This window comes from Phaseolus vulgaris, chromosome 9 (assembly GCF_051622355.1).
Source record: "Phaseolus vulgaris cultivar YP4 chromosome 9, ASM5162235v1, whole genome shotgun sequence".
NCBI classification, from domain to species: domain Eukaryota; kingdom Viridiplantae; phylum Streptophyta; class Magnoliopsida; order Fabales; family Fabaceae; genus Phaseolus; species Phaseolus vulgaris.
The window spans coordinates 37,276,629-37,297,334 of record NC_143506.1 but is presented as its reverse complement, the minus strand read 5'-3'; the positions used below and the strand labels follow the sequence as shown (position 1 = coordinate 37,297,334).

Sequence of the window (20,706 nt, the reverse complement as noted above, 5' to 3'; positions counted from 1 at the left end):
AAAACTACAAAAATATGCGGGGATTAGACAAAACATATATGTTAATTAAAACGATACATAGATAGACTATATCTATTCATAAAGAATTCTAAAAACATACTAGATGGTAGCCTATTACACCAATGAAATGATTCTCTATAAATAAATCATAAATTAGCCAACTTATTAGTAGACGCATTTCCTTCACACACAAAATATGAGTAACTTTAAACCTGATTTTCTCACAGTAATTAAGACGTATTTCGTCGACTACGAAGCATCCAAGGAACACTAGTCCTAACAGTAAATGAAGCACAAACCAAAGAAGAATCACATTCCAACCAGACATTAGTAAGTTCCATTTTTTGAGTTTCCTCCATAACATGTATAACCTCATAAAATTCAGCAATCAAAACATTATGAACTTCAAAAAATGCAGAGAAAGCTCCAGTAAATTCCCCCATACTCCCATGAAAAATATCTCCACATTATATCCCATAACAACCTCATCAATGTTAATTTTAACCAAATCTGGTGAAGGAAACTCCCATCTAACAGGAAAAGGACGAAGAACTTTACTAGTACGAATATGAATACCAAAAAAACTTGATCTCGTTGAAATCCAATATATCATTATTCATTGAAGCTTTAGATGAATTTCCCGCTAGACAAGTTAAATATTTAATAACCGAAATATCTCTAAAAACATCAATCTTATCCTGAAAACGAGCATAATTCCTCACACGTCAAATAGAAAAAGTTATTACAACAAACTTAATCAATTTAACCAAAGGACTATCATTACTCTTGATAATCCCTCATACTTATTATAGAAATGAGCCGTAGGAACTCAACTTAAAAAACACGTATTAGAACATTCAAAAAATAAATGTTGAATAAATGAGTCATGCTTTTCCAAAAGCTTACACATAAAACATATGCAAACGTTTTAAATATATAATTATGAATTATTAAATATTTAGAAGAAGCTCTTAATTTTTTTTATCAAAACAATTTTATTTTCATACAACTTTTTTATTTTGGAATATCTTTTATTAGTATTATTTTGTAATTTCTTATTCATTGATTTATCAAATAGTTATGTCTTTGTTAGTTGAATTTTAGCCTGCTTCCTTATAAAAATAAAGCTTTTATATATTTTTTAGAAATTTTATTCGACTAATAATAAGACTCTGGTTAATTTAATGATGTATGGACTATAAAAAAAACTTCTACTGATCCTTCTTCCTATACACTTCCAAAAATTATTAAATAAAAAGAAATTTTAAAAACTAAAATAATTAATTATTATATTAATTAAATTATATATTATTATATAGTTTACTAATTTTTTTATATACAAATTAGTTTTTTATAAATAGTTTCTAAATTATAATCTAATTAATTATCTAGATTTTAATTATTAATTACCTAAATTTTAAAGTTAATATTTAAAATCTTATTAATAACTAATTATATATTAATTTAGAAATTATTTATTAATAATATTTTTTTTAAAAATTTTAAATTAATATTTAATTTAGTTAATATAATAATTATTTTTTTTTATTTTAAAAATATTTTTTGTTTAATAATTCTTTTTAGTGTTTCTACTTTTTTAAGTTGAAGGTAAGTCTTCTCTATAAGGGATTAGGCCTTTTGAGTAACATATAAAAATCAAATAAAAAACAAGTGAGCCAGATCAATGTAACAAGAACACGAAACTTTGATTTGTTTGTCTTTTACTAAAAACATTATAATTATTTTATGTTTTTATTTATTTTTAAACAGATTAAAAATTTCTTGATTTATTTTTAAACTTTTATTTGCCACTCTTTTCTTATTTTTTTAGTATTTAATTTTTTCACATTTTTTTAATTCTTTTCAAGTCAATTTTACTTTGTTTTTTTCAATTTTTTAATTTCTATGATGAAATTGAGTGTTGATAATCATAAACAATATTATCCTTTTATTTTTAAAAAATTAAACGTGGAGGTTCATCTTCCAATCCTTATATATCCATTCAAAATGATTTTGCATGAGCATTATATTAATCTAGCATATTCATAAAAATTGATAATTTATTTCATAAAGAAACTTTAATGGAAAATATTGCTTCCTCTAAGCAGTGCACGTGCAGGTCACGTGCCTCCTCTTTCTCTCACTCCGTTAGGGTTTTCGACCCATCGCAACCGCACCACCACCGGCCTCCTGCACTGATCAAGGTTCCTCTTCCTCTTCCTCTTCTTCTCTCATTTCATCTTTCTCACCAACACTCATTCTCTCTATTCACATCATGCTTTCCGATGCAGGATCGCGTGCGTACTGAAACTTACAGGGAAGCAATCATGACAGAGTTTCATTGCAGGCAAAGTAATTTTTCTGTTCCCTCTTTTCTATGCCGCCACTTGCTATCACTGCAATTTAATTCATATATTTTCTCTTTTTTTTATATACTCTGCAAATCGTCATTTCTGTTTCTTCAGATAACAATGCACTTTATGAATTAATAATTAATAATGCTGCATGTGTATGTACTATCTAAAGTTTCCAAGGGGATTCCCGACTACTAATGCCGCACCAGGAATAATTCTCGCATTACTGTACTCCACTCTAGGAGAAACCTGAAAACTCTACGACAAGATGGCAACTATATGGAGGCTCTCCGCCGCTCCATGCTGCTTTGGCCATGATTTACCTTGGAGCATGTTACGTAGCATGTTACCTGGCAACTCTATTTTTTTGAGTGGCAAGCCAATTCTCTATGTATATTTTGGCTACCTCACTTTGTGATTTGCATAAATTTTTATCTATTTTTTATAACCATCTCACATCAAAACTATGATCCTATGATTACATATATCTGTTGAGTTTCCACCATCCCACACAAAATGTAATATGTGGGATTTAGATGGCCTTGGGTTCTCTTACAACAATGGCTATTATTGGTTAGCTTTTTGTTATGGTTCTTTTCTCTCTCCTCTTTTTCTTTTTTCTCTTTAATAGAACACAATGTGTATATTATTCTAGGCATTTAGCAAATTCTACTTAGAAATTTGTTTGTTTTCTTTTTTTAACTTTATATTTTTTATTTAGAACAAGCTGTATAATTTTATATTCACCTTATGCTTTATGCAGGATGTTGAAATTGATGAAGAGGTGGATGTTATAATTTCGGAATGGATGGGCTATATGTCTTCAAAACTGTTAGTTGATGAAGGAAATGATTGAGATTTGAATTTGATTAGAAGAAAGACAAGATATGAAAGTGATGGTGAATTATTATAACTGTATTGCTCCAACTGTGAAGCAAGTAAAGCAAATGTCTTACATGCAACTATCTCAGAAGTTTTACGATGCTTTCAAGCAGTGTGGGACTTCCCTCAAATCCCCACTCATTGCTCGCAAACTTCATGCCCAACTCATACTCTCTGGCTTGGACACTTCCCTTTTCTTACTCAACAATCTACTGCACATGTACTCCAACTGCGCCATGCTAGAGGATGCTTTTCGTGTTTTTGGCCAGACCAGTCACGCCAACACCTTTACCTGGAACACCATGCTCCATGCACTCGTCCATTCTGGTCGGATGCGGGAAGCAAAGAACTTGTTCGATGAAATGCCGGTAAGAATGAGAGACTCTGTTTCTTGGACCACAATGATATCTGGTTATTGTCAAAATGGCTTCTCTGCTCATAGCATCAAAACTTTCAAGTCAATGCTTCGAGACTCTGATCATGAAATTCAAAACTTTGACCCCTTTTCCTATACTTGTACAATGAAGGCCTGTGCTTGCCTTGCCTCCACTCAGTTGGCTCTTCAGTTGCACGCCCATCTCATCAAGTTACATTTAGGAGCCCAAACTTGCATTCAGAACTCCCTTGTTGATATGTATATTAAGTGCGGAGCAATCTGTTTGGCTGAGACTGTTTTCCTTGACATTGAAAGCCCGAGTTTGTTTTGTTGGAACAGTATGATTTATGGATATTCTCAACTATATGGACCCTTTGAAGCTCTTCGAGCGTTCGCCCGAATGCCTCAACGTGACAACGTTTCATGGAACACACTGATATCAGTGTTCTCTCAACACGGCCTTGCAGTACGCTGTCTTAGTATGTTCGTGGAGATGTGCAATCTAGGTTTTAGACCCATTTTCATGACTTATGGTAGTGTACTCAGCGCATGTGCCAGCATTTCTGATCTACAATGGGGTGCCCATTTGCATGCTCGAATTCTTCGAATGGAACATAGCCTGGATGCATTTTTGGGAAGTGGTCTCATAGACATGTATGCCAAATGTGGATGCTTAGGACTGGCTAAACGTGTTTTTGACAGTGTAGGGGAACGTAATCAAGTTTCTTGGACTTGTTTGATTGCTGGGGTGGCACAGTTTGGACTTGGCGAAGATGCTTTGGCACTATTTAACCAAATGAGATTGGATTCTGTGGTGTTGGATGATTTCACTCTTGCCACAGTACTTGGGGTTTGTTCGGGTAAGAATTATGCTGCCCCTGGAGAGCTACTTCATGGATATTCAATAAAAAGTGGGATGGAATCCTCTGTTCCTGTAGGGAATGCAATCATTACAATGTATGCAAAGTGTGGTGATACTGAGAAAGCTGGTCTTGCATTTACATTGATGCCACTTAGAGATACCATATCATGGACAGCCATGATCAGTGCATTCTCTCAGAATGGAGACATTGACAGGGCACGCCAATGTTTTGATACTATGCCTGAGCGAAACGTCATAACTTGGAATTCCATGTTAAGCACATATTTTCAGCACGGCTTCACAGAAGAAGGGATGAAATTGTATGTTAGGATGAGAAGGAAAGCAGTCAAACCAGATTGGGTCACTTTTGCAACCTCTATCCGGGCTTGTGCTGACTTGGCAACTGTAAAACTTGGGACACAAGTCATATCTCATGCCATGAAGTTTGGGCTTAGTTTGGATGTTACAGTCGCAAATAGTATTGTCACTATGTATTCAAGATGTGGACTAATCAAAGAAGCACAAAAAGTTTTTGACTCAATACATGTGAAAGGCTTGATTTCCTGGAATTCCATGATGGCAGCCTTTGCTAAAAATGGTATAGGCAAGAAAGTAATTGAAACATTTGAGGATATGCTGAGGACAGGATGCAAACCTGACCATATAAGCTACGTTGCTGTTTTATCTGGGTGCAGCCACATGGGGCTTGTAGCGGAAGGGAAACATTATTATGATTCCATGACTCGAGTGTTTGGCATTTCTCCAACAAATGAGCACTTTGCTTGTATGGTAGATTTGCTTGGTCGAGCAGGGTTACTAGACCAAGCCAAGAATTTAATAGATGGAATGCCTTTTAAGCCAAATGCAACTGTTTGGAGTGCTCTACTAGGAGCGTGCCGAATCCATCATGATTCAAGACTAGCTGAAACTGCCATGAAGAAGTTGATGGAATTAAATGTTGAAGATTCTGGAGGTTATGTCCTTCTAGCAAATATATACGCAGAGTTAGGGGAGTTAGAAAATGTTGCTGATATGAGAAAGTTGATGAAAGTGAAAGGAATTCAGAAGAGTCCAGGTTGTAGTTGGATTGAGGTTGATAACGGGGTACATGTGTTCACTGTAGATGACACTAGTCATCCACAAATAAAGGATATTTATATAAAACTGGAGGAGATGATGAAGAAAGTAGAAGATACAGGAAGATATGTTGGTGTTGTCTCTTCTGCTCATAGGAGTAAAAAATACCATAGTGAAAAGCTTGCTTTTGCTTTTGGGTTGCTTAGTTTGCCATCTTGGATGCCTATATATGTAATGAAGAATCTTCGTGTTTGCAACGATTGTCACTTGGTAATAAAGTTGTTGTCTTTGGTCACCTCAAGGGAGCTTATAATGAGAGATCGATATCGATTTCATCATTTCAAGGATGGGTTTTGCTCCTGTGAAGACTTTTGGTAGTTGAAGTACACATTATTTTTTTCTTTACCTGCTTCCCCTCCCATTGCTTGTGGTATATACCTTTTTCCTTCTCAAAAGCCGGCAACCATTATTTGTAAAGAGTTTGTTCACTATACCAAAATTGTTAACTTTTTAACTATATTAAATAGCACTTTTGCATATAATTGCTAGCAATTTGACAGAAGAGAAATATATATGCTGCTTAACTTATCTTGTTTGAAAGTTGTGGATTGAATCAAGACGGAGCTAATTCCATAACTATTAAACTTTCTTTCCATATTGTTTAATAACACATCCCATGTGCTAGTAGAAAAGGGTACTGCTTTCAATATTTTGAATGTGGCGTTTTTTCTCAGTTAGATGTACTTGGTGCCTTATCTCTATATGTTCAAATCTCTTTTACTGTGTGCTGCTTGTATTTTGAGTTTGATAATGATAGGTTGACCGAACCCAAGATCTGTACACCCAATTTAGACTCATTGCCCAGTGGACAAAGGGCAAGTCATCAATTCCAATGAAAGTACAGACAAGAAATTTGATCGTAGGCCAAAAGTTGAATACTCCATAAAACCCCTGTTCAAGCCTTCCTTCTTCTCCATTTCTTTATTGTTGTAGTTGCTGCTATAGAAGTGGTGTCTGTGTTGGTAGGTGCTGTTAAAGAAGTATCATTAATAACAACAGGATTACTAGAATTAATCCCAGCATTGGAGGTACAGTTTTTGAACTTTGAACTGCACATTCTTTCTTTTAATTTCCTCATTTTAGTGACCTTGTCCCTTCTGTCATTTTCATTGCAGAGTTCTTGCCAAACTTACACACACTAGTCCTCACTAACAACAGAATTGTAAACTTGGTAGAGATTGATCCTTTAGCATCCATTCCAAAGCTGCAGTTCCTTAGTCTGCCGGACAACAATATTACGAATAAACCAAATTATAGGCTTTATGTTATTAACAAACTGAAATCCCTCCGGGTTTTAGATTTCAAGAAAGTGAAAAATAAGGTAATGCTTTTTTTCCCACTAACCGTAGTATTTTTATCGGGCTTGTTGTTTGAAATATGAAAGATAGAATCGCAAGGCTTTTGTATCTACCAATGTTATTAAAAAGGAGAAAGATTATAGTCAGGTCTATTTCTTATTTCCAATTGCATATGCCCTTCTATTATATTTCATTCTTTTTATGGTTTCTTTAAATTAATAGGAACTGTTGGAAGGCAAAAGCTTGTTTGCCTCGGAAGAAGTTATGGAAGAAATTAAAAGGACACCACCCAAACCATTTTCACCTGCTAAAACTCCAAATGTTTCAGAAGCAGCTGAGGAACAACAGACGCCCAAAGTGGTTGCTCCCACACCTGAGCAAATTACTGCTATCAAGGTACAATGATGATACTTGAACTCGTCATTTTATTTAAGGCCTATCACAGTAGGGCTGAACATGTCACATATCCAACATGCATTCATTCTCAATTCAGATCTACTATGTGTTCTCTCTTTCATCCGTTGATGCACTTTGCTAAATTGTAGATGAGAAGATTCCCTTCTTTCTTCTATCCATATCTTTACAGCAAACCATTGGAAGCTATTCCAAAAGTGCAAAGCAGAGGGGACACACTCTGATAACTGCTAAGTTTGGTTACCTGTGGTTTGACGTGTTTCTTTATGCAGGCTGCCATTGTGAATTCTCAGACTCTTGAGGAGGTTGCTAGACTTGAAAAGGTGCTTACTTTTCTAAATTAAACAATCTCTTATTGGATTTTAAATATTTGTTTCTGTCATACTCTTGCTTAACGTTATATTTAGATTATTGTAAATAATATGATAGGATAATTTGTAACTAATGACCTGCTAATAGAGGGATGATCTGCAGAAAGACTCTATGAAATGTGTCACATGTCACTAGAGCTTTAGAAACACTGACCAACACTCAGTTTTTTTGTCAATGTTGCTACTTGCTGGCATAGACTATGTAGATTGGATTATTTTCTGTGTGGGGTAGGTTGAATTGGGTTGACATAAGTTGAGGAGTTCCTCTTGGTTTTCTTTAGTGGTTTACAGAAGGAGAAGGGTAATTGTTTTTTTATCATTTGGTTTAGAGAGTCTTATTATGATATTTTGCTGGTTATTTGCTTGATTCATGATATTGTATCTTCAAACTGAAAAAATGTTGATTCGTCCTAATTTAAATTGAGAAGCAGTTGATTGACAGTGTTAAGACATACCATTCTTACACTGATGAATATCTTAAGTATGCTTTTTATTTGAACAACAATATAAGAATACAATTATATAGCCCTTAATTTAATATGTTCCAAAATTACATATCATGTTAATTTTAATGTATATAAATGTGATACTTATTAATTTCAACAATGGTGTAAACTAAGAATGGTTTTAACTGTTGTAAACTGATTTTTCCTCGTTTAATTATTTAATCTATTATGAAAAAGACTGTAATGATGCTGTACATCTAATCAGTGTACATGATTGCAGGCATTGAAGTCTGGCCAGCTTCCTGCAGATATAAAAGGCTTGAATGATAATATAGTGTTGGGTAATGTTGATGAAAAACCTGAAGATATGATTCATGATGACAGAGGTCAAGCTGATGGTGAATCCAATGATACACAAGAGCAGACAAATACTGATTCTACTTCAATTGAACAGGTATATGTCCACTCTGACGTGTTTATGACTTGTATTCTATATATTTGTTACAGTCGAGACATCATTATTGCTCTCTGATGCATGTTTATTCAGTTTATCCTATAGTTATCTATTGTGTTATACCCATGTCTTCATCAGAACTTTTTTTAGCATATAAGCAGTTGCTGCTCAATGTACTCGATCATTGTTTTATTTTAATAATTTAATTTTAACTAATTGTTAAAATGTATCAAAATGAACTTTTGCTGTGCGATTTACAGAGTCTGCAGATTCTTTCTCGTTTCTAATTCTTTTTACCCAGTTCCTACTGTCTGACTGGCATCTCTGGTCACTGTTGTCAGCCACCATGAGATTCTTTAGGCTGTTTCAGACCATCCCCTGATCGAGTCCCTTTTTCTTGCTATTTTTTTTGCCTGGGTCTCCTGTTTGGTTGGTGTTTTAACTTTACATGACATCTTTGCATTGTACCATGTCCTTATTTGAGGCTACGCACTAACTTAGCTGCTGTTTTATATGAACATTAGCATTTGTTGTTTTTTTTTTCCTGTAGTTGAGACGTTTGGAAATGTGATAAAGCTCGAGTGTGCCTCAGCTGAATTATATATATATATATGTGTGTGTGTCCATACACACATAGTTATTGACTATATTGGAAAAGATAGGTGTAATCAGTATACAACAGAAAACAACTTTTCTAGCATTCCCCCTCAGGCTGGACACATAAATCATCAAGCTTGGAACACATGAACTGGATCTGAAGTCGCCCAAAGACTTTGTTGAGATGTATGCAATTTGATAATTTGAACCATAGTTATTAAAATTGGTCTGGACTGGATGGTTCAACCAATCCAACTGGGAACCAGTCTAGTGTACTGTTACGAATCAAGAAAACGCACTCAAAGATAAACCAAGAACACCAGAATCTACTGAATAATTCTCTGTATTATTGATTCTGCACTATTCATTCAGGACACCCACAAAGGAAAAGATTATTCCTTTTACACAGGATTTCCCTGGCTACCAAACTGAATACACAAAACGTACCATTCACTAAACCGGTTGGTCTTTATTTAAAGACCACTAACCATACTAACCGCTATTAACTACTACTAACCACTACTAACTGCTACTAACCGCTACTAACCGACCTTTATTTTTTATTTTTCCTATAATAAACTTTCCAAATCCTATCCTTACTTTGTGTCATAACATTACTCCCCTCCGACCAAACAACCTTGTCCTCAAGGTTGGAACAGTGGAACCTTGATTCAGTGGCTCATCTTCAACCCCATGATCTTTATCTACACTTCATGAAAGTGTTATGATATTGTCTATCATAGGGAGGGAACCCATTGGCTACTGCATGCAAATTTAGGTTTGGAGGCTTAGGTGGTGGTGGGAATGAGAGGGGGTTTTGTATAAAAGTCTCTGCACCTAGTAAGTTGAAATTCCAAGATTCTAGCCACCTTCATTATCAAATATTGATCCCACAATGATTTCTTATGCTTATGAAGTAAATCTAAATTTGGGAAAAAGTTATGCTTGGCTGCATCTCCACCTTCAACTTTCTTACTGAATAGCTCTATAAATGGCCTCTCTAGAAAAAGATCATTACAGCACATAATCTTTACTTTCTTTATTGATGCATCCCCTTCTGCCCTTATCATTTCAGTTTCTCTTACAAATCTCACTTCATTTTTTGTTTTTGCTTCGCTGCAGAGGATGTGAATTTTCGTATTTCAGTGAGAGCATATTGCATTATGATCTTGTTCTTTTGAACAGAATCAATGGCCTTTTGTAATGTATCTTCATTTTTCTGCATGGCTGTGTCAATGTGAGCTTGAAGTGCTTCTAAAATTGAAGAATTCATTGTAGACTGAGATGAACGGGCTGTTGTGAGAAATATAATATATAAGTAGCAAACGAGTATAAAGTATATTTATAGACTTGAAAGAATCATGAGTGTACTAGTAACCACTTCAGTTACAAAAAGTGGTGCTGAGTTTCACAATTACATTATTCTGATTATAATTGTTCTAGATTTGTTGCAACATTACATTATTATCGTTATAATTGTTTTAGAGTTGTTACAACAGAATATATAATCAAGGGCAGCTTTTTCAGGAGGACCAAGTAGTACATATTATGTTAAATCTAAAGTCTTTTTTTTTTCTATCTTATTATTTTTCTTTTAAATGATCACTTATAATTTGGACCCAACTAACCTAAAATTATAAAAATAAGCATTTTTTTATAATTATGGTTTCCTTTAACTATAAATATCCCTTCCAAAAACATGTTCAGCATAAAAAAAACCAAAATTACAATTAATTTTATTTTAAACTAATAACATTATTTATCAATAAATTGTAATATAAACTACATTTTAACTTTTATTGCATAAAATAATTAAATTAATATACTTAATCATTATTTCAAATTATTAAATAAATTTAATTATGTATATTCTGTAATAAATAATTATATAAAGTTAATACTATTTTCGTGTATTAATATTATTCTTTTAATTTCCGTTTTTATATATAATAGTTTTAAAAATATTATTAATTAAATAAATAATAAATTTACATTCTCATTAAATGTCAATTAATAATTTATTCGATAAAGAAACTTTAAAAAATCTAAAAAAAGAAACTCATTAACTAAATTTTAACTAAATAATATAATGCGACCTATGTATAAATAACTTCATCCAAATCATATCCATTTAATAATTCAATTGTAATTTTTAATTATTTTAATGAATTATTGACCATAAAGAAATTATTTTGTATTTAAATAATTTCTTAATAATGATTAGATTCAATTTTTAATATATATTCACTAATTATTAATACATATATGAAATATTAATTTAACAAATTAAAAATTATTATTAATAATTTTAATATTAAATTAAACTTAATAAATAGTAAATATATATATATATATATATATATATATATATAATTCAACTTCAACTTTAAAATAATTATTTACAAAAAGTAGAGGTATAATAATTTTTTTCTTTTAAAATTTTTTAGTATGTATAATAACAAAAGATATAATTCAATACAAATAATTATGATTGATTCTTTTTGCATGAATGAAGTATGTTATGAAATTTCTTTTCAAGTGCTATAAAACTTACACCAGCAAATCATAGAGGTGTACCTAATAGTATGAAGGACTTTAGAATGTTGTTTTGAATCTTATATTGTAAATGATTGTATTTCTATAAGCTCTAATCATATATTATGAATGTTTTAAAAGTTGTATAGAAATATATAAAATTTGTGTTGTAGTTAGATGTATATTTGAGATATTACATTATGAATATATATCATGTTTTTAGTTATATCTTGAATCTCATTTATTAAGATCATAAATATGCATAACCAACCATAGGTAATATTACTAATTATGTGATATATCTAACCTTTATAAACTTGAAAAATCAACTACCAACTACGTAATCTATTATTAATTTTATAGAAAAAAATAATTAGTTATTGTATTTCTCTATTAAATAGTTTTCCTTCTTATAGTATGAATAATTGGTTATGTTCATCCCACTAAATCACACAATTGATAAAATTGTAAATCAAATATAAGTTAAGATTAATCACATCACTAAGTAAATTATTAACTATATTTTAAGTAATTTAAAATTTTAACATCCACGAAAAATATAAAAACGTATAATTTAAGAGTACTATATGAGTCCTAGTTAAAGAATATTTAGCAATATATAATATAAAAGATAAAACTCGGTATTAGTGAATCACTAGGGCTGATAGAAATAGCTCTCACACCTCGATAATAACCACATTTTCTAATGTATTATATTAAACCAATTAAACTAATATACTTAATCATATTTCAAATTATTAAAAAAATTTAATTACGTATATTATATAATAAATAATTATACAAAGTTAATACTATTTTCGTGTAATAATACTATTATTTTAATTTTCGTTTTTACACAAATAGATTTTAAAATATTATTAACTAAATAAATAACAAATTTACATTCTCTCATTAAATATCAATTGATAATTTATTTCATAAAAAAATATAATTTATTTAAGAAAGAAACTTTAAAAAAATCTCAAAAAAAATAACTCATGGCGATTAGGGTGGTTCTTCTGACGATGTTGTTCTCGTAGCTTCCGAAGCTCACTTTGGTGGAAAGCTTGCATCGTCTTCATGTCTTTTCGTATTTCAGTGAGAGCATCTTGCATCGTCGTCTCGTCCTTTTGAAGAGAATCAAAAGCCTTTTGTAATGTGTCTTCATTTTTCTGCATGGCTGTGTCAATGTGAACTTCCAGTGCTTCTAGAATTGAAGGATTCATTTTGTAGGCTGAGAAATAGTAGTAGGTGTAGTTGTTTGATGTTTGGGTAGTAGTAAATCTAGCTAGTAAATGTCTATCAAGTATTTATAGAGTTAAAAGAGCTATGATGTGTATCAGTAACAAATTCAGTTACAGTGGTGTTGAGTTTGACATCACATTGTTATAATTGTTTTAAAGTTGTTACAACAGAATATATAATTAAGTACAGATAATTGATATTCATAGTTATAATGGATACTAACTGCTTCAGTTTATTCAGGAGGACCACGTAGTACATATTATATTAAAACAAGAGTCTTTTTTTTTCTATATTATTATTTTTCTTTTAAATCATCACTTATAATTTGGGCTAAACCAACCTCTAAAATTACAAAAATAAACATTTTTCATAATTATTCTTTAACTATAAATATCCCTTCCAAAAACATGTTCAGCATAAGAAAATCCAAAATTATAATTAATTTTAGTTTAAACTAATAAAAAAAAATTATTTATCAATAAATTGTAATATAAAATAAATTTTAACTTTTTTTACATAAAATAATTAAATGAATATACTTGATCAACATTTCAAATGATTAAATAAATTTAATTATATGTACATTCTGTAATAAATAATTATTTAAAGTTAATAATATTTCATGTATTAATATTATTCTTTTAATTTCCGTTTTTACATATAATAGTTTTTAAAATATTATTAGTTAAATAAATAATAAATTTACACTCTCTCGTGTCAATTAATAATTTCTTTGATAAAGAAACTTTAAAAAAAATCTTAAATAGGAAACTCAGTAACTAAATTTTAACATAAATTAAAAAGCTCCCTTCAATGTTACTGTATATTAATTTTTTCTTTAATGAATAAATGTGACAATTATTAAAGATTAAATATATGCTTAATTATTCTTATGAACAAAACTAACTGAATTAAAGTTTTTGTTTAGATTTTTTTTAAGTAATGAGTGATTGTGGATTCGAACTTAGTAAAAGATAACTTTGAAGTTGTTTAATTAAAAAAAGTTAAAAAAAATTATTCTACTAAATTTTATAAAATGGAGTCCGTCTTTTTTGTCTGCTTTAAGTTTATGTCTTCAAAGTAATAAAAAATTACAACTTATTTATGCATAATTTATTCTCCCTATATTGGTACATATAAACATGAAAGTTGAAAAAACCATTTGCATAAATTTACCGACAATATTATTAAAATCAATATAAAGCTTACAATAAATTTTTCAATGATTATAATCTTAATCTAAAATTTTATATTAAAACAGATTTCTTTTACACAGAAACACAGAAATATATATAAAATATATATATATATATATATATCTAATTAGTTACACCAAATAAGTAGCTAACATTTTTATATTTAATTAGATATCAATTGAAAAAATATTTATTAATAATAAAATTATTTTAGATTTTAATAATTTTTTTAATCTCTAATTAATTTAGTTAATATAGTAACTATTTATTTATTTTTATATAATATTAGTTTTTATTTAATAATTTTTTATAATAATATCTTATTTAAAGATAAAGAAAATTAAGTTATCTACACATAATGAATTGCATAAGATTAAAAATAAGTGAGTTAGGAGAATGAGAAATAAAAAAATAAAAAAATACAAAAATACAAAATAGGAGATTTGAGAGATTAAACAAGTACAATGCACTATAATCAATAGGAAAGTTTTTAAATTTGTAAAAATATAATATGTTCTTATGTGAAAGAGAGAATATAATGTTGTGAAATCTTGTAACTGTAGTTTCAACTCCATAATGTAAAGATATAAAAAAATATAACTACTCAAAATATTCAAAAATACCTAATTAAAAAACTTTATATAAAAAAATAAAGAGAATAATTGTATTTCAATCACGTTAAACTTAACTTTTTTTTTAAGAAAGAAAGTTTTTATTTTCCCAGGATATTGTTTTTTTTAACTTATTTATGTTTAATGTAATCGAAGTACAAATATGCATGGTTTGATATAAAGCGAAATTATAAAAAGATATAATATATTTTAAATTGTTCAATATTTACATTTTAAATTGTAAATAAGCAAGTATTATAGAAAATATAAAACTTCGTTTAAAAGATAACATTTTTTATTATTATTTGGGCTTAGCTTTGTTACAGTGTGTGAAACGACTCTGCCCGCAATCACTTTATAACCAAAAACGACTTTTTCTTCTCAAAAAGTTAGTGTTAATGTATCTAGACATAATTTATCTCATCATTTATTTTCTCAAACTTTGTTTATTCATTAATTTCTGTTTTTTTTTAACTTGTTACAAAATAAGTTGTTAAATTTGCTCTCTTCAAACTTTGACTTTATGATCACACGTTGGATTATTAATGTTATTAATGTGTTAAGCAATCTACTAATGAAAGCTACGTTTTAGTTAGATTTCTTAACAAAAAAAATAGGTTTAATGCATAATTGTGGGTCATGCTTTTTTAATTAGTCCCACAAAATAAGTTTTTATTGTGATAGTGTCAAATTGAATTTGTTTTTAAGAGAATTATTAAGAAGTAAATTTTAAGTTTAATTCAACATCATAAAATCGATTTATAGGTGAGGTTTGCATCTATTTATATACTATAAAATATCATAATTCAACACATTTTCTTCACACCAAAGCTACTAACTTGTACGCCATACTATATATTATGAATTGTCCGATAACGGTCTGATAGTGAGTGGTGTAATAAATTCAACAAATAATCGCATAGACTCAAAATGACTCACGTATGATATTATTCAGAAGTAAACTTTACATTTAACTCAATCTTATAAAATCAACTTATAAGATAAGGTTTATCCTTAATTATATATAAAATGTTCGAATCCAACAATAATAAATGAATTATATATTTAAAATAAAAAATTATAAATGGAGTAATTATGTGACAATTTGTATAAATGGATATAAAAAAGTTGTGGGGCATTGGAAAGTAACAAGTTGAAATTTAAAAGCATGGAGAGTGTTTGAATTCAACTTTGTGCCTTACTAATATGACTGAATGAATGTACGAATAAAAACGTGATAAACATGATGTATCTATGTATTGCAGACATGTGCTAACATTTATGCCGTGGCAGTCACATGCATCATCATCATCTTTAACCTTAACAATTAAACAAGTTTAATATATTTACAGCAAAGTTGTAAATTTTAGTGTGACTTTGAAATTTACATTGAATAAAATGAAAAAAAAAATCAATTATTACATATAAAAGAAAATATAAATTACTATATATTAAGATTTTAAATAATTAAAAAATATTATAATAATTTATATACTAAATCTTCTTAATATATACACCTCGATACTATATTCTTATCTGTTGTATTGGACTATTTTTTATTATTAAAAAAAATAATTAAATTGACATATTTTTTAAAAATAAAAAATAATTAATTGTTATATTGATTAAACTTTATATTATTTTAGAAATTAAAAAAGTTAATAATATTTAAATAATTTTTATTATTGATAAATAATTTCTAAATTATTATTTAATTATCAACTACTTAATTAAATATTAATTTAAAAAATAGTTATTAATAATATAAATTAATTTAAATATTAATAATATTTTTAATATTTAAACTAATATTTAATTTCGTTAATATAATAACTAATATTTTTTATTTTTAAAATTGATTTTTATTTAATGTTTTTTTTTTTTTTTTATTACTTTTTTTATCTTTTGTATTGGACCATTTTTTTTTTCTTGGATATGAGTTTTTATATACTCTTATTTTCCTTTCACATATACATATAAAATCAATACAAAAATATAGGTTTTGGTGTCTTTTTCCTCTTTTCTTCTTCACAAAGTACTTTTTTTACATAATGATCTTTCCACAGTACAACACACACATTTCATATATATATATATATATATATATATATATATATATTAAATTAGTTATAAAAATAAGATTATCACGATAATAACAATGTAAGAGCAATATAGCGTAAAAAAAATGGTTATTAGAAGTTCTTAGAAGGATTACTTTTAGTTTTTTTTTTTTTTTCAAAATATGATCCTAATTCAACTGGATATAATATATGCTTTAATTTATTTTTTTAGATTTTATTATATCACATATTTTTTAGTTTTTACAAAAAAATATTTTAATATAAAAGTTTTATAAAATTTCAATTATAATATTTTTTCTAAAGTTGTTGAAAAAAAATATTTTTAAGATAAAAATAACTTGATATTCTTATAAATGTCGACATTCTTCAATGCAAAAAGTTTTATAAAATTATCATGTTAAGCTTATTTCCTATTATACTAGCTTCCAATAAAAAGGCCATTGTCTTTATCAATAGTGACAAAAGATTAAAATAATAAAAAAAAGATAAAAGAAGGTGAAGGAATAATTGAACAGTGAAAAGATAATGTAAGAACTCAGCATGAAGATTGCAGCATGCACACATAGTAGTCTCCAATTCCTATTTTTCTTACGTTTCTCTTTTCTCGTTATTTTATAATAAAAAACTATAATATTTTATTTTCTATAAAATTATAATTATTATTTAATCTTCTATTATTTTACACTGTTTATTCTTTTTCTTCTAATCACATTAATTTAATTAGAAATATTGTTTCTCTCTTTTGTAATTCCCCACTATTTAGTTGCCTAGTTGGAACCATCTTCACTGCTTTAACAGCCGTCGACACGTTTTTTTTTTAAAAAAATAGCCAATATTGATTTTCTAAAAGTGTAAAGCATGTTGAATGTCTTTTTTTTTAATGAAAAGTGGATTTTTAATAATAATTAATAATTTTGATATTTTTATGGTTTTAACTTCTACTCATTCTTAAAAAAATATTCCTCAAATAGTATACATATTAGAATTTATGTAAATTATTATTATATTTATGTTAGCATGAAGAATTTAATTGCCTACTATGCATATATCTTAAAAACATATTTTATTATAAACATTTTATTAATTTTTAACTTCATGTAAAATGAGAAACTTTATATTTTACGTAATAAATAAAAATTTATGATAAATATAAGTAGTGATAAACATCAAATAATAAAGAAATTAAAAAAAAACTTAAATAAAAAGGAGAAATGATATAAAATTGAAGGTTAAGATAAGTTATTCTATTAATAACAATAGTGTTGAGTTTGATTTTGATCTAATGGTTAAGTAATATTTAGGTTGGATTTGGTTTGTTTGTATAAGAGATACATTTAAGTGTCTCGTTTAATTCATTATTGATAAAAAAAATAACGTTTTAGAAATACATTCTTACTTTACAAATGTCTCCTTTAATTTATTATTGATAAAAAAAAAACTTTTTAGAAATGCATTCTTACTTTACAAAATATCAATAATATTGTATTTAAGATGACAACTAATGGTAAAGTAACAATAATGGTAGTTAAAAAGAAAAATGATATTATAAATAATTTGTAATAAAGATTATCAATTTGTATATCATACCTATTTTCTTGAAATTAGACTCAAGAAAATAAGTGATTTTATTTCATATTCATTTAAAATATTGTAAAAAGCATTTAATTATTGTATAAAAAACTATGCACTTATTTAAAACTCGACGTAATTAAAGTTAAGAATTAATCAATATACAAAATTAAATATTTACGATATTTATCTTTTAGTTGCATAATACATTTTAGTTATTTGTAAAATATTTTGGAAAACCTTTTGTGAACCTTTTGAAAAATATTTACTTAAACATTTGTACTGGACAGAGCGCTCAGAACTCAGTGCTTAGTGTTCAAGACTTGGTGCACAGGCAGGTCAGCTCAACTGTTGAGTCAGTAAAGTAGGTCAGGAGTTTGGTCCAGTTTTATTGGTAAGTTCGTTGGGCTGGTAGCACTCTTGACTAACCCTTTGAATATTGTTTAGATTCATAGTCACTCTTGGCTAACCCCTTTAGCATTATTTGAATCGCAATCCCTTGTAGCTAAAACGAGTATTATTTTGACACAATCATTCTTGACTAAAACTAAGTATTCTTTGAACTTAGTCACTTCTGCTTAAAATTGAGTATTCTTTTAATGTAGCCACTTCTATCTAAAGCAGTTATTCTTTGAACTTAACCACTATTGTCTAAATCTGAGTATTCTTTGAATTACAACAAATCATAACTTACAATCGAATATTCTTTGCCAAACTATCACTCCTAGTTAAGATATGTAAATTATGGTGATCAACATATCATAGAATTGCTCATTATAGAGTGATATCGTCTTTCAACATATACATGATTTATGTTGTTTTTGGCAGTTTGTTAAGTAAACATGAACAATGTTTTCTAAAAAAATTTGTGGGGGCATAGAAGATCTATACAAAGTTTCAGCACTATGAAATGTAGTCTTATTTTATTATTCTTAGTGAATGACTTTAAATAGGTGCCGAAGAATCTAGCCATTACAATTTTGTTTATGATCGTTTTAGTAGTTTTAGCTCACTTGAATATTTTCCTTTCATCCGATGAGCTTGATTGTGAAGGATGTATTAAATTCACTCCATGCATCATTTTCTTTTTTTTTACTTAACATCTCGATAGTTGAATGTATTTATATATTCTTGGACAATGTGGCTTTACTTAATTTTGTCAAAAACACAAAGTCGTATGAAACATATGATCTTTTCAAGGTTGACAATGCTAAAGTCAAAAAGTTGTTGCAGAAAAATAACTTTAAATGCATATCCAAGATATCATTGTGGTTAAACGAACCTTCTTAACAACATAGACTAATTAACTGCAACATAGGCTAATTATTTTTTTTGTTTATAAAATAATATTTAATTTAGTCAATATAATAACTAATTATATTTTGTCTCTAAAATTAGTTTCTATTTAATAATTTTCTTGTAATGTAATATTATTTTTATTAAATAAATTTTAATTAATTTGTAATATAAACATATTTATGCAAATAATGTACCAAAACCAATAATTTAATCAATATGTTGCCAAATTGTAAAAGTCCTTTTCATTATCTTTTGATCACTTGCCATATACCGTAAAAATCTTAAATTTTATATGAAATATTTCAAATATTATATTTAAGGTTTTCTTTAATGGTAGAAGATATGAAAAATCTTTACACAGGCAGTAAATGAAAATTATAGATTCCAAAACAAAACTATTTCATTGACACGTAAATTTGTTAGAAAAAGAAACAGTATTTCAGTAATAAAGAAACATGAAAATCATTTATTACATCATAAATGTAAACTAGTAGTTTATGTTGTAACTCTTCCATTTCAACACCCACTAAAATCACATGCAAATGAACAGAAGCATCTAAAACTTGGAAAAGAAAATTGAATTTTAACTTAAAAAAAATATTAAATAAAAAATAATATTAAAGACAAAAAATAATTAGTTACTGACTAAATTAAATATTATTTTAAAAAAAAGAAATTATTAATTTTTAAATTAAATTTTATTATTGATAAATAGTTTTTAAATTTATATTTAATTATTAAAAAATTTCTATCAATAATTGTTATAACTAATTAGATACTAATTTAAAATCTATTTATCAATCATAAAAACTAATTTAAAAATTAATAACTTTTTAATCTCTAAAACAATATCTAATTTAATAAGTAGATAAACTTTTGTAATTAATTAAATATTAATTTAAAAATTATTTATCAGTAATAAAAGTAATTTAAAAATTAAAAAATTTAATTTTTAAAATAATATCTAATTTAATTATTA

The 20,706-nt window shown here is 27.9% G+C and overlaps 1 protein-coding gene, 1 non-coding gene and 1 pseudogene across 3 annotated transcripts; all 3 read left to right on the top strand.

Annotated features, from left to right (window-relative positions):
* The first annotated feature begins 2,072 nt into the window (after positions 1-2,072).
* LOC137821196 (uncharacterized) lies at positions 2,073-2,658 on the top strand. The gene is made up of 3 exons (XR_016515851.1): positions 2,073-2,204; positions 2,292-2,352; positions 2,527-2,658. It is a non-coding gene; the product is annotated as an uncharacterized LOC137821196 (transcript).
* A 459-nt stretch (positions 2,659-3,117) lies between these two features.
* On the top strand, positions 3,118-10,625 carry LOC150025301 (uncharacterized). Its single transcript, XM_090295902.1, has 6 exons — positions 3,118-6,639; positions 6,727-6,932; positions 7,132-7,305; positions 7,596-7,646; positions 8,421-8,594; positions 10,314-10,625. Exons 3-6 carry the CDS (start codon positions 7,174-7,176, stop codon positions 10,320-10,322), a joined length of 366 nt encoding a protein of 121 aa, XP_090152028.1. The 5' UTR covers positions 3,118-6,639; positions 6,727-6,932; positions 7,132-7,173; the 3' UTR covers positions 10,323-10,625.
* LOC150025302 (pentatricopeptide repeat-containing protein At2g13600 pseudogene) lies at positions 3,242-6,028 on the top strand (annotated as a pseudogene). The gene has a single exon (XR_016515850.1). The product of XR_016515850.1 is annotated as a pentatricopeptide repeat-containing protein At2g13600 pseudogene (transcript).
* Positions 10,626-20,706: the final 10,081 nt, after the last annotated feature.